This window comes from Talpa europaea (assembly GCF_964194135.1).
Source record: "Talpa europaea genome assembly, chromosome: 14".
NCBI classification, from domain to species: Eukaryota; Metazoa; Chordata; class Mammalia; order Eulipotyphla; family Talpidae; genus Talpa; species Talpa europaea.
Window position 1 is genome coordinate 27,623,197 of NC_140082.1, and position 27,745 is coordinate 27,650,941.

At 39.1% G+C, this 27,745-nt stretch overlaps 1 protein-coding gene across 3 annotated transcripts in view; it reads left to right on the forward strand.

Moving 5' to 3' along the window:
- Positions 1–951: 951 nt before the first annotated feature.
- ITGA8 (integrin subunit alpha 8) overlaps positions 952–27,745 on the forward strand; it is a gene marked incomplete at its 3' end in the record, with an annotated part of 135,727 nt that continues 108,933 nt past the window's right edge. For 2 of the 3 annotated variants that reach the window (XM_084253880.1, XM_084253881.1), the window contains exons 1-4: positions 1,077–1,313; positions 1,997–2,130; positions 21,318–21,418; positions 25,871–25,994. In XM_084253880.1, the coding sequence (XP_084110006.1) occupies positions 1,108–1,313; positions 1,997–2,130; positions 21,318–21,418; positions 25,871–25,994 (565 nt within the window). In that variant the 5' untranslated portion in view covers positions 1,077–1,107. Of the gene's footprint in view, positions 1,314–1,996; positions 2,131–21,317; positions 21,419–25,870; positions 25,995–27,745 lie in introns of all 3 variants that reach the window. The other variant, XM_084253882.1, reaches the window with a different exon arrangement.

Below are 27,745 nucleotides of genomic sequence, written 5' to 3' on the forward strand. Positions count from 1 at the left end.
AGCCTCTTACTCAAATTCCTGCCGATCTCATTAAGATATTTTGGAAACGACTTACCTCTTCTGTCTCTACCATTCATTTCTACTTAACCCCAGCGCCACCCAGTTTAATGCTTAATTTCTCTGCTTCAGTCAGTCACCCGTTTCCCTGATCCACCGAGTATTATGAAAGGGCATTTGGTTCTCTGCGGCTCCCTTTTCTACGCATTCTCTCCTCCCTCCTACGAACAGAGGACATAGAAAAGATAATACCCATGAATTGGAACTGAAATTTGAATTCCTGCAGATTTCAATCTTCACCATCTACTGCTGCTGAAAGCAAACGATAAATGCCAACATTCCTAATTTTGCCAGTCTTCATCACAATTACACAAACTCACGATGATTTAGTACCAGGTCATTTATCGTGCCCAAAGTCCCTTTGAGAAAGACTTAAATAAAATTTCGAGTTGCTCTTTGCAGGTGGGTTGGAGTTGGGAGAGGGGAGGATTTTTGGATTTGAACTTTAACGCTCCATCACTTCAAAATGCATAGAACCTGAGGGGGTTTTCGGGGTGCAGAGGTGATGCTCAATGACTTTATCTCGCCAGGTGGTGGGGTACTCTTTCACATTCTTGCCTTTGGGAGAAACTGGAGCAAACTGGTCGACCCCTGCGCGGGCGGGGGTAGGGTTGGGCATGGCTTCTGAAAGCCCTGGCTTGAATTGGCATGGCGAAACCCAGATCGTCCTTGAGATTCGACTGCAACTGCAAGCCCTGGAGTTCCTTAGGCGCCTGGCGCCGACGGCCTGCGGGGGCGCGGACGCGAGAGGGGTGCAGCCTCCCGCTCGCAGCCCGCGGTCCCGCCGCTAGGAGGCATCGCGAGCGCGCCAGGTCCCCGCCCGCTGCCAGAAGAGGATCCCCTCGGCCAGCCCCTGAGCTGGCCGGGGGTGCAAGCCGGGAGAAGACCGCAGGAGACGCGCGGCGGAGCGCCCAGGGCTGTCACCGCGCACTCGCCGAGCGCACCGACCCGGGACGCGGCATCTGGGGACCGCCAGCGCTCACCCGCAATTTCCCCTGTCGGGGTCCTCAGCTCGCGCTGCCCAGTGAGCACCCGCCGGGGAGGTAGGCGATGTCCGCCGCGGTCCGTCGCGGTCCTCCGAGCGGCCGGGCTCAGCGGCTCGCGGGGCCCCTCTGGTGCTTGGCGGCGCTGGGGATGCTGTGGTCCCCCGCTTCTCGGGCTTTCAACTTGGACGTGGACAAGCTCACGGTGTACAGCGGCCCAGAGGGCAGCTACTTCGGCTACGCAGTGGACTTCCACATACCTGCAGCTCGCACGTAAGTCGCCCAAATCGCGTGCGCGGGCGAACCCCGCCGCAAGTGGGGTCCCTGCCTCTCTGCAGGGAGACCCACGCCTGTCCAGGCAGCCTGAGGAAGGCGATTCCTGAGAATCCCGCCCGCCTTCCACTTGGGGTTCCATCTCGCCCCAGCTCCCCACCAGCAACCTCTTCTCTCCCTTTCCATGGTAGATGTGGATGTGCCTTATGAACTCTGAGCTGGAGAACTTGCGCAGAACTCAACAAGTCCTGGGGAGAGCCCAGCGCGAAGACTCCAGCATCATACAAAAGGGGGGGACAGGACCCGGACAGACCCACACCAGTTAAAGCAACGGGCACAACACTCTCTGTTTAGACATAGCCTGTAACAATTAAGTGTCTGGCGCAAGGGCTGGCTGCTACAAGCAGCTGGGCTCTGTCCTTTACTATTTTCACCCCCCTCTCTGCCCATGTCACACTGTCTACATAGCTCCACCTAGAGAAAACTCAGGAGTATTTGCTTCCAGGTTTCAGACACCCGTAGGTCTCCAAGAGGAAATCAGGTTTGACAGTCGGTCTCCATCATAAAGACGTTTCTGCAGGGATCCCCACTCTATAGTCTCAGTTGGGTACACTGCAGAGGCTGCATCGCGTGCGCACACTTGTAGAATTTCCAGGGAGTGATTTTGTCCAACCCTTTTGCAGAGCGAGTGTCTTGGTGGGGGCGCCCAAAGCCAATACCAGCCAGCCAGACATCGTGGAAGGGGGAGCCGTGTATTACTGTCCTTGGCCCGCCGAGGGGTCTGCGCAGTGCAAGCAGATACCGTTTGACACCACCAGTAAGTGATATTTGTCATTGTGAACTGTGGGCCTTGGTTTCAAAGAGCCACAGCCATCCCGGAGTCAACATCACACTTTCCTTGTAGTCAGTTGGCCTGTCTGATGGGTCTGTGTTGTGGGCTGTGTAGCTCCTTAGAGAAATCAGTCTGTTTTAAGCCTGAGTGAAGGCGAGGAAAATGCTGCGTAAATCCCAATAGAGGGAATATTTGACCTTGAATATTTGGATGCATCCTGGTAACTTCTGTTTCCTTATTGTTCCAAGATGAGCATTTTCAGGGTGAAAGGATATTTCGGAGAGATACAAATGGAGAGAAGTTGGTGGCTTCCCAAGGCCAGATCTGGGGAAAGACAAATCCTTAGCTTTTCCAGTGCCCAGACTCAGGAGGCAAGACTGAGCTGCCAGAGACCCCGAAATGGCTCCATGTTGCTCTTTAATTCCTTACAGAAAGAAAGAATTTTCTTTCAAAATATTGGACATTGGATGCAAACTAGTGCAGGCAGAGTGTGGATGGATTACATTCATTTCCAAAATCCCTAGACAGATGTTTCTTATTTAATTAAAGGGAAAATACATTTTAAACAATTCAGGCTGGTTATGTTTCCTCTGGTGTTTTCTCTTCAGGCCTCAGAAAATAATTTAAACGTAATGCTTTGAAAACATTAACACTGGAAGTTTTAATTTGTACCGCCAAAATTTTATGGATTCAAAAGGTATATAATATCAGAAAGCAACTATCTCTTTTAAGAAATTGTGAACATGTCTAATCAGATGATGTTCTTTGATGAACAATCATTCAAAACACCTTTTGCACTATGCAACTATTTTATGACATTCTCCATTATGTTACAATAGTATGCATTCAGAATTTATATAGAAAATCCATTTTCACAGAAATTTGATGAAATTGAATGGGTGATATTTCCTGTTATTTGTACTGAATTGTATTTTTTTTTTAATTTTAAAGGAGAGAAAAAAAGAACATTATGTGTATGGAAATCATTTCAAAGAAAAAAAAATCCCATGCAAGCATTACCTTGAATTATGATCAAATTAGGAAGCATTTTATAAAAACATTTTAAAATTATGTTTTTCACATTTTAAAATTATGTTTATCATACAGTCACAATAACTTACCAATATATTAAATAAATCAATTATTTCATGCAAATTTTATCAGCTTTTACTTTTAACAACTAGAAACTGGAAAAAATATACCTCTTAATGTTAAGTTGTAAAATAAACCTCTCAATTAGTTGTTTAATCAGAACTTTTTAAAATCAAATTTTATTCATTTGCCATTTGTTTGCATAACCATATAATTTGAGGAGTCCAACTTCACACCTCAAAATTGGGCACATGCTTCCCTCCCTCTCCCCCAAAACCCCAGTGCCAGCACACACCACGTGACCCCCCAGTCCCGCCTTCCCTTGGTAACTACTGTATCTTTCACAGACTCTCAGTTAGTTTTAAGTGTTGCCAATGTGTTTTCTCTGGTTATTAATATTCCACAAATAAGTGAAAGTAGCCTGTGATTGTCTTTAACTTTCTGACTTACTTAGCATAACCATCTAAAGAGCCATCCATTTTGTCCCAAAAGGCACTTGTAATCTTTCTTGATAGCTCAATAGTCATTCCATTGAGTATATTTCTACAGTTTCTTTATTGAGTCGTCTGTCAATGGGCATTTAGGTTGATTCCCTGTTTTGGCTATTGAGAATAGTGCTGCTATGAACACAGGGGTACATAAATCTTTCTGTATTAGTGTTTTCATATTCTTTGGGTAAATACCTAGTGGTATTGCTGGTTACTTTTTCCCATTTTTAGTTTCTTAAGGAATCTCTAAATCCTTTTCACCAATTTACATTCCCATCAACAGTGAACGAGTGTTCCCTCTCTACATCCTCACCAGCCAACATTTGTTGTTTTCATTTTTTGATATGGGCCATTCTCACAGGGGTGAGAGTTAGTATCTCATTGTGATTTCTATTTGCATTTCTTTTTTAAAAAGATTTGTTTATTTATACATACAAGAACTGGGGTACAGGTCAGAGGCATGGGGGGTGTGAGGGGATCCACCAGAGAGATTTGGGAGCACAACAGGCAGATCTACTGGAATACACTGCTGAGGGGAGCAGTGGGCAAGACTGGAGAGGTCTGCTGTGCTATGTGGGCTGCTTCCTGGCCAGTGGCTGGCAGCAGCCCAAAAGCACTGTCTTTAACCCCTGCACCACCAGGGAGGCCCTATTTGCATTTCTTTTACAATAAGTTAATCAAGATGTTAGATGCCTTCTTATTACTGACCTTTAGTAGAGAATAAACTTCCTAAACTGGAATAATTATGAATTCAAGCATAAAGTTAATGACATTTTAGCAAATGTATTTTTAAAAGCATGTTAAACTTAAATATTAATACATATAGACATAAATCACTGGTATTTGAATTTAAGATAAGGGAATAAGCATTCATATGTTGAGGCATATTTGATGTATTTTTACCAAGGAGCAATCCATAGTCATGAAAATGAATTTAATAACCGTCTAGAACATTCTTATAGCCTATCAAAGCAGGGTCTAGTTAGTGTGTTTTTCCTTGATGAAGAAAGCATCAAAGTCTGTCCAGATAAATCTGAATACTCTTCTGAGGACTAATCCCAGTAGTAATTGTGATTCAGTAGAACCAGAAAATCCAGACATCAATATGAATTTTTAAAAACTGACCACCCTTCCACCAAAAATTCCCAACATTTAATTATAATAGGTAATATTTTCCAAAAGCTCATTTAGAGCAACTGTTTGGATTCACTTTCCCATGGAGGACTAATGCTTTAGCTTCCAGAATAGCCCACAGGAATGCATTTAACCCTTACTGTAGCTATATTATATTGCAATGAAACAGTAGGGGACAAACTAGTTCAATTTGGGTAATTAAATAAAAATTAAGCAAATAAGAAAATAAGACTGTTGACAAAAGATCAATATTACCAGGAAAAGGGGGGGGCAGGAGGGAGATGGCATCTTCTGTGTAGGTTCTAAGGACAGCAGCCGGCTATCTCAAAAGTATTAGATTAATACTACTGGTTTTACACTCTTTCTTATTTACCTCTAAATGAATGGGACTTTTTCTTGATAGACAGAGGTACTCATCCTGCTATTCTACTTAGCAGCCATAATCACAGTAATTTGAAGATTCATAAATAGAAAAACTGAGGGAAGGGAGCACAGAGGGAGGTACATAATCCTAAAACAATTGAACAAAAAATGAAAAAAAAAAAAAAAAGCAAGCAAGGTAGAGGGCCACACAAAGCTTGTTCGGAATGATCAGAAATGGGATGAACAAAGAAAGCAGTGACCTGGGAACGCCCTGGAGAGTTTCAGAGACAGAAGAATGGTTGAAAAAAGTAAGTTCCCATGTTTGCCATCAGGGGGTACTGTGGGCCCAGGAACCTTGGTCTCCTCTGGGAATGGTCCTAGAAAGGGGGCGCGGGATTAGAGAAGAAGGAAATGAGAGGTTCGAGGCTCAGGTGTTTGCTCTGAGTGGAGGCCAGCGCTCTGCGTCTCATCCCCACTAATGCCCTCCTCCAGGACGATGGGACTGCTGGTGGCTGCCTCTGGATGCAAAGCTGTAAAAGAGAAGCAGGTCACGGGAACAGGTGTGGCTGTCTGAGCACTGGGTCTGTGGCCCAGTGTGGCTCCCGGTGTTGTCAGAGTTGCCAGAGACCTCACCTACCATGTGCAAAGTCACTTCTAAACATTTTTTCTAATCCGTAAAACAGTCACATAAAACTGATTTTATGACTAGGGAAACTGACATCAAAGGTGTTAAGAACAATACACCTAAGACCACACAATGGTAAGCAGTAGAGAGGCAGGGTTGGGAAGGAAGGAGGGCTACCTCTTGCACATCTTTGCCCTGCCTTCCTTCCAGGAATGGGGAGAAGTCTGGTCCTAAAGGGGAGCAAAATCAGAGCCAGAGCTTATGAAACCTAACTCCCTCCCTTCCCACGCCATTCCATGCTAGCTCTCAAATCCCAGCTAAAAGAAGCCTCCAGAGAAGATCTGAAAGGGAAAAGCAGTTTTGAGAGAAAGGTTGTGGAAATCCTAGAAGCAGCCTTTGACAGTGAGGGAATGATTGGGAGTGAGGGGGTATGCCCCCCGAGGCTGCTGCTCCTCACGGAACCCCCTCAGGGTCCCCAGTCAGTGTCTCCTGTCTTACTCTCTGTAGGGTTCCCCCATAAACGGGTAGAAAATTTTTCTGCTTAACAAAGGTAGTGATGCTGAGTGCTGGATGCCCACAAACTGATGTTCGTAAAATAGAGTGATGTGGAAGGTATAAATTTATGTTATATTACAAATATTCCTCTGCAAAGATAACCCTGACTTTGCCTGTCTTTCTCTGTGCCTGCTTTTACTATTACATCCAAATTTAAGACATTCTAAGTAAATTTGACGTTTTAATGACGTCGTTTCAACTTGTTCAAGCCCCTGGGGTGAACAATTTAATGTTCTCGCCAACAACCTCCTAAACTCTCAGCCTGGACATGGAAGGAGACCCGCCTGTAATTTAGTCACTGAATGTGGTTGTGATCTTGAACCTCAGTTTATTTGAGGTCAACTGGTTTTTTTAAAAAAACTGCCTCTTTGTGTGATTTTTTTTTCATTAAATCATCATTTATTTTATATTCTCCTTATCATACAACTTGGAAATTTTATTACTTCTCATCATAAATGCAAAAACAGAGGAAGCTGGGACTGATGCAGCACATCAAATGCATGAATGCTGTTAAAATCGGTGGGCCTTTCAAGTGTGGAGAAAGGAAATTTTAGGGAAGCATGTGGAAGTGGGGGAGGGGCAAAGTGCAAAGAGTAGATAATTTCCCTGCTCTGCACAAAATCAAACAGTTCCAAAGCACTTCCACCCCTCCCTTCAGCTCTTCCCCTTACTTCACTAGAGTAAAATGCTCATCACAAAATTGATTTCCTTTACTTCTGTCTCAGCAGCCCCTAACCTAGACCCCATGTCTTAGACAACTACAAACAGCCTATCTGCCCAATTCATACCTCTAATGTGTAAATCAAATCTCATTCCAAGGCTCATTTTTTCCCCCTACATTTCCCAAACCGATGTGTAGAATTAGTAAGAATTGCTAGATGATGGCCCTTTGGCTGAAAGCAGGCTGAGTGGAACAGAATGAACCAGACACCTCATCACTGGAATAATGAAGGGACAAATTGCAACAATACTAGCAAAAGCATCTATTTGATTCTACACAAATATTTGGTTGTTTCAAATGCTAAAATGAAACATTTTGGGGAGGAAGATAATGTCATGTGCTAATTAATGATGATAATTATCATAGCATAATAATAACTGAGAGGCAGCACAGTTGGCATCCATGCACTAGGATCCTAGTGAGCAGGAAGAGGTGGGAGGTGCGGTGGAGAACAGGATGTCATCTGAGAAAGACTACTAGGACTTGCCTGGCCTTAATTTAGTATTTTTGTGTTTAAAAATAAAATCTCAAAATGGAAGACAATTTGGTTAGGCTATTTCAAAGCTCTGGAATGGCAAGATTTTCGTCAGAATCATGTTTTAACCGGAGCCCAGAAGCCTTTGTTTTTGGGGGGTCTGTTTTATTTTGTGTTGAGAGAGCCCACAATAAGCAGCAGCTCCAAGCATCTGGCACTGTGATTGGTACAGGGTTGTTTTTTGATAGCATTGGGTGTGCCCTTTTTTTCATGTGAGGGTTGAGAAACATATTGGTCGCATAAGTCTTGCTTTTCTAACTTCCTCAAAAAGAAATCAGTTTTTGTTCAGGAACAAAGAAAAGAATATAGGTCAGAGTTACTCATGTACATGACAGAAGAATAACACAGATGTGACAGAATCTGGGGAGAGCAAAAATCTGGATTTCAGGAAGTTCAATGGAAAGAGAGCGAGGACAGCCCAACATTAACCTGCTGCTCCTTTTAAGAATTAAAAATGCCAGGGCTTCCCTGGTGGCACAGAGGGTTAAGACGCAATCTATGAAGCTATCCGCAGCCACTGCAGCACGAGTTCGATCCCTGGCCAGGGAGGTGACCCACATGGTACAGCAGACCTCTCCTCGCCTGCTGCTCCCCTCAGCAGTGTATTTCGTCAGTCTGCCTGTTCTGTTCCTCGCTCTGTCTCTGGTGAATCCTCTCACCCCCACACCTCTGGCCTGTACCCCAATTCTTATATGCATAAATAAATCTTTAGAAAGAAGAATTAAAAATGCCAAGATCAGAGCAAGTTTTGCTACTTAGAAAAAAAAATGTATGTACATATATTAGGAAAGAACACTTACTCTGCTGAGTGCTGAATTACTGAGTCCTGGGGTGGCTTAGCTGGATGGCTTGCCTATTCTAGCAGTGACACTGAGGGCTACCATGCCTGATGTGCTAGCATGACAGATGCAACCGTCACCCCTTATCTTCTCCTGATTGGCTCAGACTTCAGCGACAGAATGCAACCGAGTCCTGATATGAAAAGGGAGGAGGTGGTGGTCCTGATAACATAGAGCAACCGAGGAAGCAATTAGAAAAAGGAAGTCCTTGAAACTCCAGCTAGAAATGGGAACCAGATCTGCTCTTCAACTAGTTGAGTAGTGTGAGCCTTAGACGCCTGTTGCTTAATCTGCAAATTTCTTTTAAGAAGCTGGACATCTGTGTGATGGAACATGCTTCCAGGCTCCTGGCAGGAACAATACATGCAGCCGTTGCAGCAGTCTGGAAGAAATGTAGGAAATTGTCTTGAAATTTTTCTGAAAGTAGGAAAACACATTTTCCTACTTTGAAATTCTGTCACATCTGTGTTATTCCTCTGTCATGTACATGAGTAACTTTGACATTCCAGCTGACTGGTTGAGGTATGCATATTCAAATTTTACCTGCCGTGTATAAAGGCTCCTGTATCTGTGAACTGTGTGAATGAAGAGTTGCCAACCTATGTAGTGAAATCCTAAAATAAAAATAATTTCAATTCTGGGTTATGTCCTATGTTACTTAAGGCAGATAAGCAAATATTATCTGCATCCAAGCAATGCATCCATAAATTCTCAATCTCTAGGGACTTCAGCCAGGTAAATCCCAAGCCAATTTGGAAGGACCAGGATTCCACCTCAGCTGACTGACTCCTGGATCTCTGATAGAGCCAGATAGTGGTTTAAGAAACTTTTCTAGATCTACAAACATTGATGAAAATGTTCATTTGTCCTTTAAATCGTTTTAGCAAAAAGAGGACAGAGATTTAAAAAACAGGTTGTTGTAGAAATGGTTGTCAGGTCTTAGGAAAGACCTGATAAATGGTTGTCAGTGGGAAAGAAGGGTTGATTCTAAAGGGAAAAACAAGAGAGTTTTGGGTTTGGGGCATCTGTGTCTTGATTATGATGGTGGATACATGCCTGTGTGTTCTGGTTAAAATCCACTGAACTGTGCATCACCAAAAATGAATTTTACTGCATGTCAATGGGGGAAAAAATTGTAACAGCGTGGTCCCCAGGAAAGGGGGAGGTTCCCCTCTCCCTGTCCTATAACAAAATGAGAAAAGACATAATGGAGAATATTGGAGAGTTATATATTTGATAAGATGATTAAATTTGGTTTTGTGACCACTGCTATCTGCATGTGGGCGTTAAATTCCTAAATTGTAGAAAGTTCTAATATAATAACAAAAACTGGAAGTACATTCAGGGTCACATAATATCCCTGAAGACTTAGGTTATTACCCCTAACTAAGGGTGAACAATTAGTTAGATCATGTGGGAACTTCTTTATCATTCTTTGAATAATATGTTCAGAATGTGTTTGGCAAGAGAGTTGTGAATGAAAACATGTTGAGTAAAAATAAATCTTTGCAACCAAGTCTCATACTTTGTAATTCTCGTATCGTTACTGAAATTCAGATATGGGAACCTTCATTGATAGTCACTAAACTACCAATCATTAAGGAGACCTCACTTCCAACACATTATTGTAGTATCAAAATTAGTATAAATGCACCACTTAACTATCACCAGGTCAGTTTTATCCTTTAGCTCTATAATTCCACATTTGGACACAGATTTGTGCAAGATATTACAAGCACCTCTGTTTTAATCTGTCTTATTCCTAGGACATGTAGAGATTAGAGGGAATCATTACTGCTAAGAATCAGCATTGCTAAGGAATACACTTAAGAAAGGGCCTACATAGCCCACATTATGTCAACAATCTCAACCCAAGTGCAATGAGTAAAAGGCCAGCTCCGCCTAGCCAGGTTGTGCCTCCATTTCAGATTCATCTCAGTTGTCCTATCCAGATGCTTCCAGCCTACGCCACCCACCTTCCCACATCCTTTACACAGTTTATCTCTTTGTCACCATACAGTGTGGCACAGTTATCTTTCCAACCTCATACACATGTATCCACTCACCCTGGACCCACGTTCTGGTGCCTCTCTCTTAACTACTTAGAACATCTTACCTTCCAGTAATGATTTTCTGGAACTTTTGGCTTTACTTTTCCTACAAGTCCAGTAGAAAATATGTCTTAGAAATTAATTCTAATGTTGCTGCAAATCCTTTTTTAGAAGAAAGGGGGCATAACACTAAAAGAAAATGTTTTCCAAATCTAAAATATGGATAGTCATGTACATCATATTACAAATCACACAATTAAGTATCAGAAAAATGACAAAAAAATAAAGCCTACCGGGCCTCTTATGGTGGCACAGCGGTTGAGTGCTGGGCTGTGAGGCTGCTCGCAGCCTCTGCAGCACGGTTCGATCCCCGGCCACCGGCAAGAGTCCCACCAAAAAATAAATAAATAAATAAATAAATAAATAAAGCCTGCCAAGAATCAGTGTTAATATGGGAAAATACTTTTGTTTTAATGTTGTTAAAAATATAAAATTCTAAATTATATCTACAACCTGCAGAAGAATACAATACAGGATATGCAATGAGAGGCTATGAGAAATGCAATCAAAACTGGATTTTTTTCATTTTCTAAGGCATTTTTCTCTTATTTTCAAAATCACAAACAGGTATTTATCTGTGATCAAGCATAAATAATGGGAAAAAAAAACTTGCACACATTTTTAAATGACACATTGTGAGGATTAGGAATAGAAGACCATGGTTTAGACTACATTAGTTGATGTCAATCTCAATTGCTCCCTCCAAAGTCTTGAATGTAAATGGTAGAGCAGTTTAGAAATATATTTATTTACATAAAAGTGTGTATGTTTCAAGATACTGAAGAACATAACAATTAGATGTGCAAAAGTATGGAGATGTAGTTATCACCTGTTTTCATTCTAGATTATTTCTAAATCAGCAGAACTACAGACTTAATGGTTGACATTCAGTTTCTAGGGCCTTTTAGAATAAGAGAGCTATTTTGAGCATGCCTGGAGAGCAGGCCAGAAGAAATGAATTCAGTCTGTTTTTACTATAGTTATTTAAGAGGTCACTTCTTAAAAGAGGCCACTGGCAAAAGTTAAGAGTGACCACAGGTGTATATAACCCCCTGAACCTTAGAATACCAAAGGCATTTGGTAGAGTCAAAACACCCAGGAAATCTCATGAAGCCATATAAAATTTCACAACATAAATGCTTAGTCCTTGATCTGTAATGAGCAATAATTAGATTTTCCCCTCCCTTAAAATAGTACACGTGTGCCAGAGATGAGCTATAATTTCTATGCAGCATATTTCTTCTGGAGTATGTTGTTGTAGGCATTGCCAAGTAAGTTTGTAAATACTGTGCAGAGCAAAGATATATGTGTTTACACAATTAAGAGTCGGGCAATATACTTGTCAGAAATATTGGTTGAGCAGGAAAGAGTGAGATGTTGCTAGGGGAATATGAAAGGACTGAGAAAGTGAAGATTATAGCAACATTTCCCAAATTCTCGTTAATAATAAGCATGAAGAAAACATTTACCTGTCAAATACGCTTTGAAATGACTGAATTCACTTTTCTTTTGTATTAGTCCAGTTTCTCTAGAGAAACAGAACCTATAGGATATATTTAGAGAGATTTATTGTAGGGATTGGTTCTTGTTATTATGCAGGCTAAGAAGTCCCAGGATCTGCAATTTGCTTGCGGGAAATTGCAGGAAAGCTATGCTGTCATTGAGTCTGAGTTTGAAGGCCTGGGAATAGGACAAGAGCAGGAAAAGATCAATGTCCCAGCTCAAGTAACCAAAAGGAAGGGCCAAATCCTTCTTTCTACTAATGGTTTGCTCTATTCAGGCACTCAACAGATTGGGTGATGCCATTCAGATTGGATGAGCAGGGAAGAGGACATTACTGAATCCATCAATTCAAATGCTAATTTCATCTGCAAACATCCTCACAGACATATAGAGAAATAATGATTACTCAGATATCTGCACACTCCTTGATTTAGTAAAGTTGACACATAAAATTGATCATCACATCTTCTACTAGAATGCATATTCTCCCAGAAAAGGCACTGAGAATTAATGAACTATAAAATCCCATAGGGTTCACAGGATAGGACATTTATTCACAGCTGTTTGTTCTCACATTTCTTAGATGAAAACTTGTCTAGGTACATATACACAATGGAATATTACTCAGCAATCAAAAAAGATAAACACATGCAGTTTGCAGTAACATGGGTAGAGCTAGAAGGGATCGTGCTCAGCGAAATAAGTCAGAAAGAAAAAGAAAAATACCGGATGGTCTCACTCATAGCAGGAATTTAGAAAACTTAAATAAGAGACTAGGAAAAAGACTAATCAATACAAAGTAAAAATCAAAATCAACAAGCAACTATAAACCAGAGACACACTATGGGGGGGGCAGGAAGAGGAAGGACTAGAGTCAAAATAAGGGGGGGGGATGGAATTGTATGGGGAATGTAACCATAATGAAAATGCATACATTGTGCAAAGATGAAAAATGATGTAAGAATTATATAAAATAAAATATTAAAAAATAAATAAAAATAAAGCTAGCATACACTCTCAAATTAACACAGAAAAAAAAAACTTGTCTAGGTATTGCTATAGGAACAAATTACCTCAATATCTGGCTTAAAACAATCACATTTGATTACTTGTGCACACTCTTTGTTTAATAGGAGTTGGTGGGGAGTCTTTGCAAATTTAAGAATCCCAAGGACCCAGGCTAACAGTTTTAGGAAACCTGGAAGAACATAGATCTTTGGGGGGGCTAGAGTCTCAGTCCTCACACTATAATAGGGAGCAGACTTGGGGCAAGAAATTGAATGTGTTTCTATCAACAGTTGTGAAGATGAGTGAGACTGTTATGCCAACAATCAGTCCTCAACCTCCACCACAAGTCTCCATTCTTTACCACAAGTATTATCTGGGAAGACAGAATGCCTTTCAGTCCTTTAGTCTGGCAGTCAGACTGCTGGCAACATGTTATTAAGTCATGTCTTTTCACCCTCAAGACAGGATCTAGTTAATTTTAACTCATTTTTACCTATAAGATTGTTATCTAAAGAGAATAATGGAGCTGAAAATAAAGCTTAGTAAAATTAAATTTCAGTGACTAGATGAGTAATAGTGACTTTCTGCAGAAAAACACTGTTCAAGACACTAGAAAAATGGCATGAACAAAGCCCAGGGGCTTACCCTTGTGGGGTTTGCAGTGAATAACCAATGATATGTTGAAAAAGAAAAGGTAATGTCAAGGGGACAGTGTGTGTGTGTGTGTGTGTGTGTGTACATGCGCACATACAGTACATACAAGGATTTATTTTGGACTGAGTAGGGTACTAGTTTCCTGTTGCTGTTGTAACAAGTTACCACACATGGTGACTTTAAACAACACAAATTGATTATCTCACAGTTCTGGCAGTCAGAAGCCAATGTCAAAAAAGGCCTTACTGGGCTCAAATCAAGGTGTTGGCAGGGTTGTGTTCCCTTTGGAGCCTTCTTCCCTTGCTTTTTCCAGCTGATAGAGGCTGCCCACAATCCTTGATTCGTGGCCCGCTTCCATGTCAGACTGAGCCCTCATATTGCCGTGTCTCTTGTTCTCCTGTTCTGCCTCCAGCTTCCACTTTAAAGTATCCTTGTTACTACACTGTGCCTGCCTGGATCATCCAGGATAATCTCCCTAATTTAAGGGCAGTTGATTAGGAACCTTAATTTAATTTGCAACCTTGACACCCCCTTGCTAAGTAACCTAACATGTTCGCAAATTTTTTTTAAAGATTTATTTATTTATTTATACAAGCACTGAGTACATTCAGAAGCATGGGAGGGTGAGAGAATTCGCCAGAGCAAGAGCGGGGAACAGGACAGACTGATGAAGTACACTGCTGAGGGGAGCAGCAGGCACGGCAGGAGGGGTCTGCACCCCATGTGGGGCCCTCGCTGGCAGCCGCGGATCGAACCGGCACTGCAGAGGCTGCGGGCAGCTTCACAGCCCAGCGCTCAACTGCTGTGCCACCGGGGAGGCCCCATGTTCGCAAATTTTGAGGATCTTGTAAGATGTAAACATCTTGGGCACTACTAATTTTGTCAAAGAAGGTTTTATCAAGGAGGTGATACCAGAGCAAGAGTCTAAATTGAGGGAAAGAGGCATGCAATATGGGGGAGTGGGTGTCCTAAGGAAAGTCACTATTGAAATCTGGAGATGACCATGTTCTTGGAGAATGAAAAAGGCCACTGGGTTTGGGAGAAGTAGAGAAGGAGTGATTTAAATGAGGCCAAAGAGTCAGGTATATATAGTACCTTAAAGGCCCGATTAGGGCTTTGGATTTTATTCTAAGAGTGATGGGAAACCAATGGTATTATAAGTGGACAAGTAATATAATTTCAACTATATTTTTAGTTTAATCATCTGTAGGCAAGCAAAAGCAGAATCAAGGATACTCCTTCCATTTTCCAGTGAAAGAGAAGTATGTTTTGGGTTGGATGAGAGCAGTAAGGGTTGAGAAGTGGTTGGATTTGGGGTTTATTTGAAAATGCGGTTGGGTTTTATTATACATCAGATAAGGATTCACAAGAAAAGGAACATTTTGACCTGAGGCACTCAAGGAATGGGACTGTGGCAAGGAGCAGTGAGGAAGGAGTGACTTTGGAGAAAGAATCAAGAGTTGAATCAAGTCATGTGAAATTTGAGATGTTTGCTAGTGATGTCAGTTAGGCAGTTGGATAAATAAACTCAGAGCTCAGGCAAGTGGTTTGTAGATTTAACTTTGGAAGTCATAAGTATGTAGCTGATATTTAAGACCATGAATTAGGGAGTGAGTATGAATGAAGAGAAGTGATACAAAGAGAAAAGAGAAGGGGCTGGGAGGCTGTGTCAGGGTGGGAGGAGATTAAGTTGAGATTAAGTCCTGAAACACACTGACATTTAGGGAAATATTGGAGAACAGAAGAAGGTGTATCATAACACTAAGGAGGAGTGGCCGGGTAGGAAAAAGAAGTCATGTAGCCAGTGAAGAAAGTCTCGTGGATTGTAGTGAAATGAGGACCTCAACTACAATATTGGTTTGGCAATGGAAAGTTACTTACCAATGGCTAAAAAAGTAGTTGCAATATGTCCAGAGAGAATGGGAGAAGACCAACAGAGACAGAGAGCAAATCTGGGTAGTAAATTTTTTTCACATCTTGTTCTAAATAGGACCACAGAAATGTAATAATCAAGGAGAAATGATAGCATGCTTCCAGTCTAATTCTTGAGCAGCCAACAATGGTGACTGAAAAAGCAGGGGTTTATGCAGGGCCAACTCCCTGTGAAGGCAAGATGGGATGGAGAGGTTGAACTCAGAGGCACACAAAGGAAGTTCATCCTTAAAACCCAGAGGAGGTAGCGTCACAGTACAACTGAGAGTGAGTCGGTGGGTTTGACGATAGGAGAAAGAAAATGATCTTTTTTTCATTTCTTGGCATTTTTTCAATAAAATAAGAAGCATGGTTATCAGCTAAGAGTGAGGGGAGACAAGGGGAGTCTTGGCAGGGGGACATGTAAATAATAACAGTGGCAGAATGAATTGACTAGTGAATAATTGTGCACAGGTAGCGCACAGAGATCATGTACATTTATAAATGTGAATTTATTTGTGGAAGGTAATACACTTTGCCTCTGCTCAATGTATTTGTTTGGGGTGGGATTTAAGATGTCCTGAAGAACAATTCCATCTTGGGTGTTCATCTTCCATAAGGATGCAATTGCAGAGGCAGAAGGTTTAATTCTGAAGTGCCTATTTTGTGTAACACTGGGAGCAGTGATTCTTTTTCTTCTTTTGTAACAACAAATGAACCATTGTGTTAGATGACAGTTGGGATCGTTTTTGCCACATCTTCTAGGATCAGGGATGAGATCCTGAGGAAAATACAACCATATATCAGGAGCAGTAGAAATACATTTTCAACAGCCATTAGGAGACAAGTTTATATAATCTTCATCCTGAAACCCAATCATATCCTGTATTTGAAAGCACTGCTTTGAGGTCATATTGAAGAGATTTATGTCTCTTAGTTTGCTTCCTGAGATTTCCATGCTGAGAGGTTTTCATTACTTCTTCTAACAAATTACTGGGCTCTAAACAGAAGCAAGCTTATCACCTGACAGTCAGAAGGTGATACATAAGCCACATTGAGAGCTCTCATTTCCCCAACTGTATCTCTGACCAAACTACTTGATCCCAGGTGATTATTCCAAGTGTCATGAAATCTAGAGAAGAGAGGAAGTATGAATTAAAAATCACTATGCTTGGGAACGATGAAATGATACTGGCAAATTAAGAGTGGCAGAAGACGGGTTTAAGAATCTTTACATTTTAGAAAGAATTCTGGTTTCGGGGTAGAGAATGAAGATGATAAACCTGGAGGAAGAGAGACCAGTTACGAGGCATGTGAGTGTCTTTCTCAGGAGTGGGAGAGATGAAAGAAAACACTATTTCCAGCCAGTGTAGATGAGGTAAAGTGAGTTGTAACAGATGAGCTTAGAGCTGATATCTCACTCTACATGATCCCCCTTTAACCTGCTCTATCCTTCAGATTTGTGTGTTATACTAACGGCGCAGAGTGTTTTGCTCTGTTTTTAATCTAATCAGCTAAGAATGGCTCATCCTTTCCCTTTGGAGAGCGAATTCTTTCATTTTTTAATATTTCCTCCTCTAGCAAATGGTGGTTAGCTCTGGAGGAAGAGTGGAGGGTTAATGCAACTGGGCACAGGAATGCTAATGTAAAAAAATGTAGCAATTATCAGTTCTATTTGGTGGGAAGACAAGTATTATATGAAGCCCTTAAACATACTTTTTGGTATTTTTTTAAAGCCTCAGAAAAACAAAAAAAAAATATTTTGTAGACATTATTTATCAATACTTACAAATTTATTCTAAATTTTCAACAGTTGAATAGTAGTCTATTTTATAGATAACAGAAATTTCTTTTTGAATCCTCATTTATGAATAGTTAAGCTTCTGGGCTTTGCTATCACAAATGGTACAGTAGATATCTTCGTATTATAACTTAAAGCATTTGTGCAACTATTTTCATTGGACAAAATCCTAGAATTTCTTAGTCAAAAATATGTACATTTAAAATGTTGATATATGTTGCCAAATGACTTTTCCAGAACGCTATATTGAGTTATTCTCAAAACAGAGTGAATATTGTAATTTTTGGCCAAGCTAGCAGGTGGCAAGTGTTAAGTCATTATTAATTTGAGGCTCAGGAGTTCTCCATGAATTTACAAGCTATTTGATTTCTTCTTTCCAAAAAACCTGTTTAGGTCCTTTGGATTTTTTCTATTGCATTTTAGTCTTCAAAAAAATTGATCTTGGAGCTCTTTTATATACTAAATATACTGAAGCTTTTCTTGAAAAAAATTTTCACTTAGATTTTCATTTGTTTATTAACTTTGTTAATAGTCTGATAGATTTCAGTCATTTAGAAAACTTTAAATCACACACTGTTGCTATTAAACCTTTTCTTAACTTATGGCTTTGCCTCCCTATTGTTTCTTACATGCCTGGGAGAGACTTGCTTCGGTAACTAGTGATCTCACCATCTCCCAGAACCCCTGGCCCTTTCAAGAGTTTTTTGGTTTAATGACATATTTGGGGGGTAACCAGTACCTCCCTTTTGCTCCAGAAGGGCATGTGATCCCACACTAGGTGCATTGCTTCATGTCATCAGTGCATTAGTGGCAGCTTGATCAGGAAAACTGAATCTACTTTGAGTATTACAGCTAGGAAGAATTTCATACAACAGCAAGAGGTTTACATGGCCATTGGAAATACTAGGCGTGCAAAGATCAGGAAAGTCACTGCCTGCAGATCAAGAAATCTGGAAGTTCAAAACTTGCTCTCAGCTGCCCAAAGCCCCAAAGGTGTAACTGTTCAGATGATATGAGAGAGATGCAGGAAGGATACCACATCTGTCACCACCGGTGCCTACATGCATGCTGGTAGCTACCACAAAAAACGTGGCCTCCCCATCTTCTTTCCAAATCTCTCAAGAGCCTCTTTGGCCAAAATCCTGCTTGTTAAAGGGCTTGGGAAATGCATATTCAGGTTTCTAGACCTTTGCCATACACAGGAGAATTTAGAGGAATTTAGCAGAAATTGTGTTGATCATTACAGATATTACCTGAAAGTTGATTCAAGATCAGATCAAATCAAATCAAAAATGTTCTCCAGGCATCAAAAGTATATTGAGCACAAGTGTGAGGAAGATAGTACTATTTTCTGCATTGGGTTATTTGGCATGAAAAACCCTTGTTTCGAAAAGGAAGGGGGGAAATTGAGAAAAATCACTTTCACAATCAATGGAAAAATAATAACTCATTTGGAATTTTATGAAATCACAATATTAGATTTCAAGCCAGAGAACTTATAAAAGTAATACAGCAGAATATCAAAAAGGTTATTTGGCTACCTCAAAGATCAATGAAAAGATGACACACCTGGATCAAACTCAGTAAAAAGAGACCTGGGACAGTGGAATTCTTCTCTATTGTAATCCTGGGATTGGGTATGGAATTAGTGAAGTTCATTCACTTGTATTCTTGGACTGCAAGAAATGTGTTACTAGATAATGACCCACAGCTTACATTTTTAATCAATTAAACACTTTTAACTTTATAATACCAGAAAAGATGCCTTGGAAATCATAAAAGTAAACTAACATAAATTTCCCCAGCAAAGCCAAGCCAAGTTGGTTACCAGCTTCTGTCTTTCCCCATAATCCATTTCCTTCCTCACTGCAGCCTGCTTTTCTCAAGTACTTTTGGGATCTCCTTTAAGTATATTTGACTTTCTGAGGTTCTGATCTTCTTTTATGGCTCTTTAGCAGTTTAGAAATTTCAAAGCCACTATAGAACTTTCTCCCTTTACTTAATCAAAGCCACATTGACGATCTTGTGAGGTGTCACTAATTTTATTGCTGAGTGCCACAAATCACTAATAATAACATGTAATCCGTGTGTGTCTGTGAGGTCCTTCCCAATTCTTGGACTTAGGTTGAATTCCCAGATTTCTAATTCAGAGATTCTTTTTAGAGTTATAGACTTTCAGTGGGACTGCTGTGAGATTTCTGTAGTATGCAACTTAGCTTCAAAACCACTTTCCCATTTATTTGTCTAAGGTGATCTTTATGAGCTGAAGTGTTATCAGCTTCATTTTACAGAAGAAATCAAAACTTCTAAAGAGTAAATGAATTGCCCAAAATCACCTACTAATGGCACTAAGATCCTTTGTCTGTAAGTTCTACAATCTTCCAAAGTGCAAATAGAAATGTTTATATTTTCAATTTTAAACTGTAATTTGTAAGACACTAATTTTTTGCAAGCTCTGTGTCTTTGGATAGGGGCTTACAGCACTTTTTTTTCTTTTTAAGTGCAGAAACATCAAAAGTGTTTTTTATTATTATTGAGGTAACATTGATTTACAACACTGCATATGATTCAGAGGTATAAGATAACACGTTTTAGGTGTATGTTACCACACCACACCAACAAGGCCCCCAGAGTCTCCACCACAGTCCATTGTGCCCCCTCCATACCCTGCTTTCTTCCCTCTTCCCTTCTGGTAGCCTCAATTCTACAGTCAGATTTTTAGGATTTGCTATTGATTTGGGTTTCTGACCATTTGTTTTGAGTCTCTATATTCCATATTTAAGTGAAACCATCCAGTATTTGTCTTTCTCCTTCTGACTTATTTTGCAAAAGCATAAGAGTTTTAAGAAGGAAACTTATTATTTTTTTACTAATATGTCAAAATGTAAATTTTAAGTTAAGATTGAATATACATAATTTATCCTTTTTTAAAAAAAGTCTGTAATCATATGCAAACTCAATTTAAAGTTAATTACATATATATTTTGGCCACACTTAATAGGATTTATAAGGTCATTTTGTAATGCATCTATTACAGTCAAGGAGGAAAAATAAAATGCATACCAAAGGAAACATACAAATAAGATGCCCTAGTACAAATGTCTTTCAAAATTCATTGACTATTACTGATGAAGCTCCAGTTAGAACCATGTGGTTAGAACCACATGGGAAATATGTTGACTGGGAATCCAGAGTGAAAGAAAAAAAAATCTGCTTTTTATTAAGACCTAAAGTGTGTTATAATTGGGTTGAGTTTCAACCCAGATGGCCCCCCTCATACTGACATCTGCAAAGTGTATATAAAACTGTGTTGAGGTGTTATTTTCTATGGCTGCGTGGACACATGTTACTCAGTTAAAACCAAGGCCGTAGAGTCCTTCATGCTGTTTCCTGTAACCCATGCTGAGAAAGTTGTTCTTCCCTGACCAGGGAGATTTCCTTGGGTTTCTCTTCTAGAAAACATTCAGAATTCTTTAGACAGTTGCAAATGATTGGTCTTCAGTCTGCTACAGATCAATGACAAAAGTATGGTTTTGAGATGATCAGAATCCACATCAAATTTATAGTACAGTTGGCTCTGAAAATGTAAAATATAAAATTTGCTTCTTTTAAGTTAAGCTGTGAAATATCATGCTAAAATACATATTTTCACTTAATTGGCATTTTTCTAAATGAAAATTTGAACTCGATCTAGCTTAGACTGAAGCAGAGAGAAATTTCCCCGTGTGTCAAAATTGGTTTTCAAGTCTTTTTAATGGGCGCATTCATTAGTACATATTTTAATTGACTGCCACGTTTTACAAATTACTAACAATTCATTTCCTCCTATCAGACAACCGAAAAATCAGAGTTAATGGAACCAAGGAACCTATAGAATTTAAATCAAATCAGTGGTTTGGAGCAACGGTGAAAGCTCACAAGGGGAAAGTCGTGGTGAGTAGGAATTGTGTGCTTGGGAATAATGCGTACTCTGAAGTGTTTCAAAACTCACATTTACTAAAAACCTTTCCATGAAAGAACATGTCAGACATTCAAAGAAAATCTTAACAGCATCCTAAAAAAAAAACAAAACTCAGTGATAAATTGAAAGCATCTATTTGATGTTGAAAGTTATAGGGAAATGACCTATTTCTGGATCAGTTAGCTATTTTCAAATATTTCAAAAACAACTAAAGAAGAGAGAAAACTAAAATCTACACATTAAGTAGGTGAACATTTTCTTGCTTAGTATCGACTTAAAGCACTAATTAAAATTTGACCTGAAAAAAAATGGCACTATTACTGTTAGTAAACTTAAAATGTTACTCTGTTGTGGTATCATTTATCCTTTTTAAAACTAAAGGAAAAATTTTCTTTTAAAATATATGTATTTATTAATTTCATGGTTCTCTGAAAACATTAAAGCTTTTTAAAGTGGAAAAAAACTTACTCCCAAATATCAATAGAACTTTAAAGTATTATGACTTTATCATTCTCTTCTCTTGTTCTGAGCAATGATATGAGTTTAAGTTATTGAGAAATAAATGACTGTGCTAGCTCATCTGGAAATTTATTTTGTTGGGGGAATTTTTTAAACTGTTGCTTTTAATTTCCTTACAACAATAAAGAAATAGCTTTGGCTTTTAGGATTTGTTTAAAGCTATTTGAATTATGATTTAATAAGAATAAGTATCTAGAGGAAATACCTAGCTTTATTTGGTCTGTGGCAAACGCCCCCAAAGAGATTTTGACATAAAACAGGTGATCTATAAAGTATAGATAGGCTCTCTAGTTATAAATCCAACATTTACAATATACTCTCTGTAGAATTATATTGCATTAATATAGTTCCACATTTCAGGATTGGGTTAAAACTTTTTTTATCTTGTAGTGGTGTATGAATTATGTGAATTTCTATTGAAAAGCTAATCCCACCTAATAACTTGTGTTAAAAAAAATCTTTTTGGTATTATATTAATTTTTTAACTTGAACATTTATCTGTGACATAATTATTGTGGATTTAGTTCATATTTGCAGAAACCCTTAAACCTATTGAAAATAAAATAATATAGTAGTTTCATAATAAAAATATTTACTTTGGAGGCATGCTTATATTTTCAAAATTATGTGATACGAAATGGGATAATATAAACTATACTTTCTTTGAGCACTGAAACATAGTAGAAGAAAGAGCTAAATACTGTCTTATCTGACATAATTCTTATAACTACAGAGTGATGCAAACAGAAATATCATTTTGAATATCCAGTGTATATATATTCAGTTTGGACCCAAGCTCCCCGAAATCACATCATTATGAAACTAGCAGATGTTAAGAGGATAACTTTTTAGAGTTGACAGTAGGTAACCACTGGAAAGAATTTTTGTGCACTTAATTGCTCTATGGCGAGACAGAAGGTCAAGCCAATTGGCATGTTAAGTCATACAGGTAAATGTGTTCACCTCCCTAACTCCTCCTACTTTCCACCATTCACATATCACAATGAATGCATTAATCCCATAAATTGTCAGTTCACTAAGAGGGCTTTAAGACAAGGGAAATTCAGGGAGTTAGAGTGAGTTTAGTTACTGGCCACGATCCTACAGTATAGAGAGAGGTAAAACCGAGAAGCTCAAATTGTTGAAGGTGATTTAACTTGAGAATATGAGTTATCTTTACTGGAAGTAGTTGCATATGGAGGTGATTACCAAAAACACACTTGAAATTATGATAAGACATTAAAATCTGGATCTGTCTTCACTGCTCTGGCACTGGTTTAAGTGTGATGCCATCAAATAAAAATATATACCAGTGGTTTCATTTTCTAGGATTCTGTAATTTTGTGTCCTTAGAAAATGAGTGCTTAAAGAATCAGCTGAAACATACTTATGGAAGATTGAGCTATCAAAACAGAAGTCAAGAAGGTGCCTATGTAGCACCTGTAATGAATCCAATGATATCTTTGCCTTCTGATGTAAGGTACAGAATAGGATTAGGATTGCTTTAGAGGTATTTGTGTCAAAAACATACAAACTGAGGGCCTCCCCGGTGGCACAGCGGCTGAGCGCTGGGCTGTGAAGCTGCCCGCAGCCTCTGCAGCGCTGGTTCGATCCCCGGCTGCCGGCCAGGGTCCCACATGGTGCGCAGACCTCTCCTGCTGCACCTGCTGTTCCCCTCAGCAGTGTACTTCGTTCCTTCTGCCTGTTCTGCTCCCTGCTCTGGCTCTGGTGAATTCTCACCCTCCCGCGCTTCTGACTGTACCCAGTGCTTGTATAAATAAATAAACAAATCTTTAAAAAAACAAAACAAAATATACAAACTGAGTTCAATCACAAGGAAAATAACAGTAAAATCGGAGGGCATCCTATAAAATCCTAGCCTGACATCTTCAAAACTGACATTGTTAGGAAAGACAAAGACACTAAGAAAGACTTAGACAAGAACGACAAAGATTAGAAGCAAGAAGATTCTACATTAAAGATAAAAGAAACATGAAGCTAACTAAATGCAGTGAGTGATCATAATTGGCACCACTTCAGTCATAAAAAAAAAAAAAGACCATAAATAGAGACAATTAGAGAAATTTGAATAGGGTCCTTTGGATTAGATAAAAATTACATTGACTCAATATAATTTCTTGGTTGTGATCTTTGTGCTATGAATGTGTAAGTGAAATCTCTTCCTCTTTGAAGTATACTCTGAGGTGTTAAGGGATGTGTATGCAGCCTGCTCCCCAGTGGTTCTTAAAACACATGCAGGTGTCTAAAATACACAGAGGAAAGGAACATGAGGGGGCACACGTGAATCCTGTAAACAATTAATGAATCTAGGTGAGCAGCATACAGGAGCTTTTTATATTATTCTGGTAACTTTTCTGAAGTTATATCAAAATAACCAATTTCTTAAAATAAAATTATACTCCCAACTAATAAAAAAGATGAGTCCATTTTTAAAATACCAGTATTTTCTACATATTTGTCTCTCCCATTCTAGTAAAATTAGTATTAATTTACTTAAAGAGGCTTTCCTATCCACTCTATCAAATATGTTTTTGTTAGAATCTAAGCTGCTAAAAAAGCAACCAGAGTGTTTCTCACTCACATTCCATATCTCTTACTGATGCTAAAATTAATTTTTGCTGGTAAAATTTCTGGTAGTTGGCAAACTAATTTAGAACCAGGTCTCTCTTTTGACATTAATTCATTCCCAGAAATTATATCAGAAGGTACCATGAAGCATGTCTTACATCCTCCAGAGGAATATCCCAAAAAGTAGATGTGTGGGTGAGACAACATATAATTTCTGATATGACAAAGTGCATCTCATAAAAGCAATAATTCATAATAGTTTGATATAGTAGTGTTCTATGTTAATGTTCACCCAGTAGACAATCATTTAATTTAATTCAATACACATTCATTGAACTCTATGTTAAGTGTTGCAGGCACTTAAGCACATTTTTAAAGAGACTCCAGGGTATGGCATGAGACTGTGCATTATGCAGCTTTATTTAATTTACCACCCTATATGTTACTTGGAAATAAGCATGGAACAGTTCATTCCTAACCCTTTGGCATTTTACCTTTGTAAAATGGAGAAGGATCATTCACTTCTTTCAAACAATTTGTGTGAGTTCCTTGGAGTTTCAGTAAATTTCTCCATAGGAGAAAGAGTCTTGAGTTACCTGACAATCAGAGTTCAATACCTTGGAAATGCATGTGGGTCATTTTCATGACTTTCTGACCCTCTCTTACAAAAATCACTAAAACAAGCATCAGATGCTGACTTTCACCTTCAGCTCTGCCACCCGCATAGAACAGTAAGTGCAACCAAGCACGCCACAATGAGCGGCAGCATGTCCACTTGAAGGCCACTGTATAAGTGTCCTAAGATACAACTTCAGTGATAAACAGGCGTACAAGAACAGAGGTTACAAAATTTTCTATGTGCTTCAATTTGAAAGTAGTTCCTTTAAAGCGACAAAGAGAAGAGCCAATTCTTTTTTAAGATATCACATTGAGTCACTGTCTGCAACAATTACTTGCTTTTATGTAGGTTCAGTTGTTTAAAAAGAAAATATGAATTCTTTGCTTCTAGGAAATATTTACTTTTTCCAGGTTACTTTATTTGAAAAGTCTGTCTGTGGGAGAGGGAGAATTATTTCTTTGGCTATGTTTAATTTACTCCAATTCTACCATGTACTGAAGTTAAAAAATTGGCTTTGGAAGTTTCATCGACTCTGACGACCAAGGTAATTATTAGCACATCAGAGGCCACTTAATTGACTAATAATTGAACATAGTTTTGTCACAAATATAGGGACATTAATTAATAAGACAAATAAAATGCAATATGTAGAGTTTACATCAAAAAATATGTATTTATTGTCTTTAATGTTTCACAGGCCTGTGCCCCTTTATATCACTGGAGAACTCTTAAGGCTACATCAGAAAAGGATCCAGTTGGCACTTGCTATGTGGCAATTCAGAATTTCAGTGCTTATGCAGAGTACTCTCCTTGTCGGAACAGTAAGTTATTTTTATTCCTTGAAAATGAAATTTAGCTCAAGAGCTTTTCTATTGTAGACAGTGCAGGTAAATTGACATACTATAGCCTTCTAAGGAAAAGGAAGTGGGGAAAGATGGTTGAAAGCACTGGAGGATGCCTTGCTGTGACATGAAGGCCAAGACATCTAATTCTGCTGAAAATTTCTTTGCTTTAGAAAATTTCTGTGTCTAGATAGATTCTTATTTTTGGCCTTAAACTCATAGCTGGTGTTCAGAATTCACACTGTGGTCTAGAGAATGCTGACTGCCCACCTTACTTGTTACTTGAGGATGTGGTCTTAGTATGTTCGGACATGGGGTCACATTCAATGAGAGTTTCTGTGCAGCCTGCCCCCTCCACATGCTGTGTCCTTGGGAACCTGCATGCTAACACTTTTCTCCTTATCTGTATTTAATCCCCATCTTTCAAAAAGACTGTGCTCTGATCCAAGTCTCACCTAGAAAATCTAGGAATCGTCCAGCAAAGCATCTTTTAAAGCCAGCCTGTGAATGCCATCTTTAGGGCACTGCTATGGGATCACTTCATCTTGGACTCGGATGGCATCAGTGAGGGATTGATCAGTCATTTGTGAACTCTACCAGGTTTCGACATGTCACATCCATCATTGGGATTTGTCAGGAAGCAACCAATGGATTCTTTTTCTCATCCTTGATCATTCACAAGACCACATATGGGAAAGAAATAGCATTAGAAAGTTGATTCTAGCGATTGATTTCATAATACTGACTTTTTACAACTCAATTCTTTTTTAGAAAAATCTTACAAAGTAAGATTTCCGAAACCAGAAGTACAATGTCTCCTTTTTGTGTGAATATCTTGAAAATTTGATATCAACTTAGACAAAATGAGCAAACATCAGAAATAAAGCAATGAAGATAAAGAATGAATCAGTGATATCAGAGGGTTAGCAAGGATGTCACGGAGATTTAGAGATCTACAGGACTGGGAGACGAACAATTAACTCTGATAGGTTTAGGTCAGGAGAAGACTATAACTTTCTGTGAAAAATACTGAAATAAATCAGCTATTTCCTCATATGCTGACAGCTGAATCAATAGTCTGTGATATTAGGAATTTATTTTAACTTGCTTTAAAACAGGGATTCCTTATAAATTATGAAGCTCAATTATGTATTTGTTGCATGCATATTTATAGAGCACTCATTAATCTATGTTTAGGGAATAAAACATGGAACAAGAGAAAGTAAACCTTACAATTTTATGGGGAGATAGACAACAAATATTTAATAAGTAAGTTCCTAATTAATGTCAGGTAGTGAATATGCTACTGGGAAAAACACAATAGGCATAAGAAAGTTGTGAAATGACCTGGGTGAAGGAAAAGAGCTTGTCAGATAGAACATTGGAAAGGGCTTCTCTTAGCAAATGACTCTTGGAGGAGGGCTGGGGTGGGAGCTTCCCCAGCATGGACAACAGCCAACAAGAGGCATATCCTTGGGTCATGTTGCTTCGGAAGTTCAATGAGTGGTCAGTATAATATCTTAATGTCAAAAGTTAGGTAGAGCTACATTAAATCCATTGGGAAATTAATGGTAGAGCTGAGATTCAATACAGAACTTGTTTCATCAGTCCTATCAATATTACATTACTCATGATTTGCTAAAGATACTTTAGCAAACAATGGTAGCTAAAATGGGAAACAATGGTAGCTAAAATGACACGTCCGTCTTTCACATGCCTCTTGCTTTGAT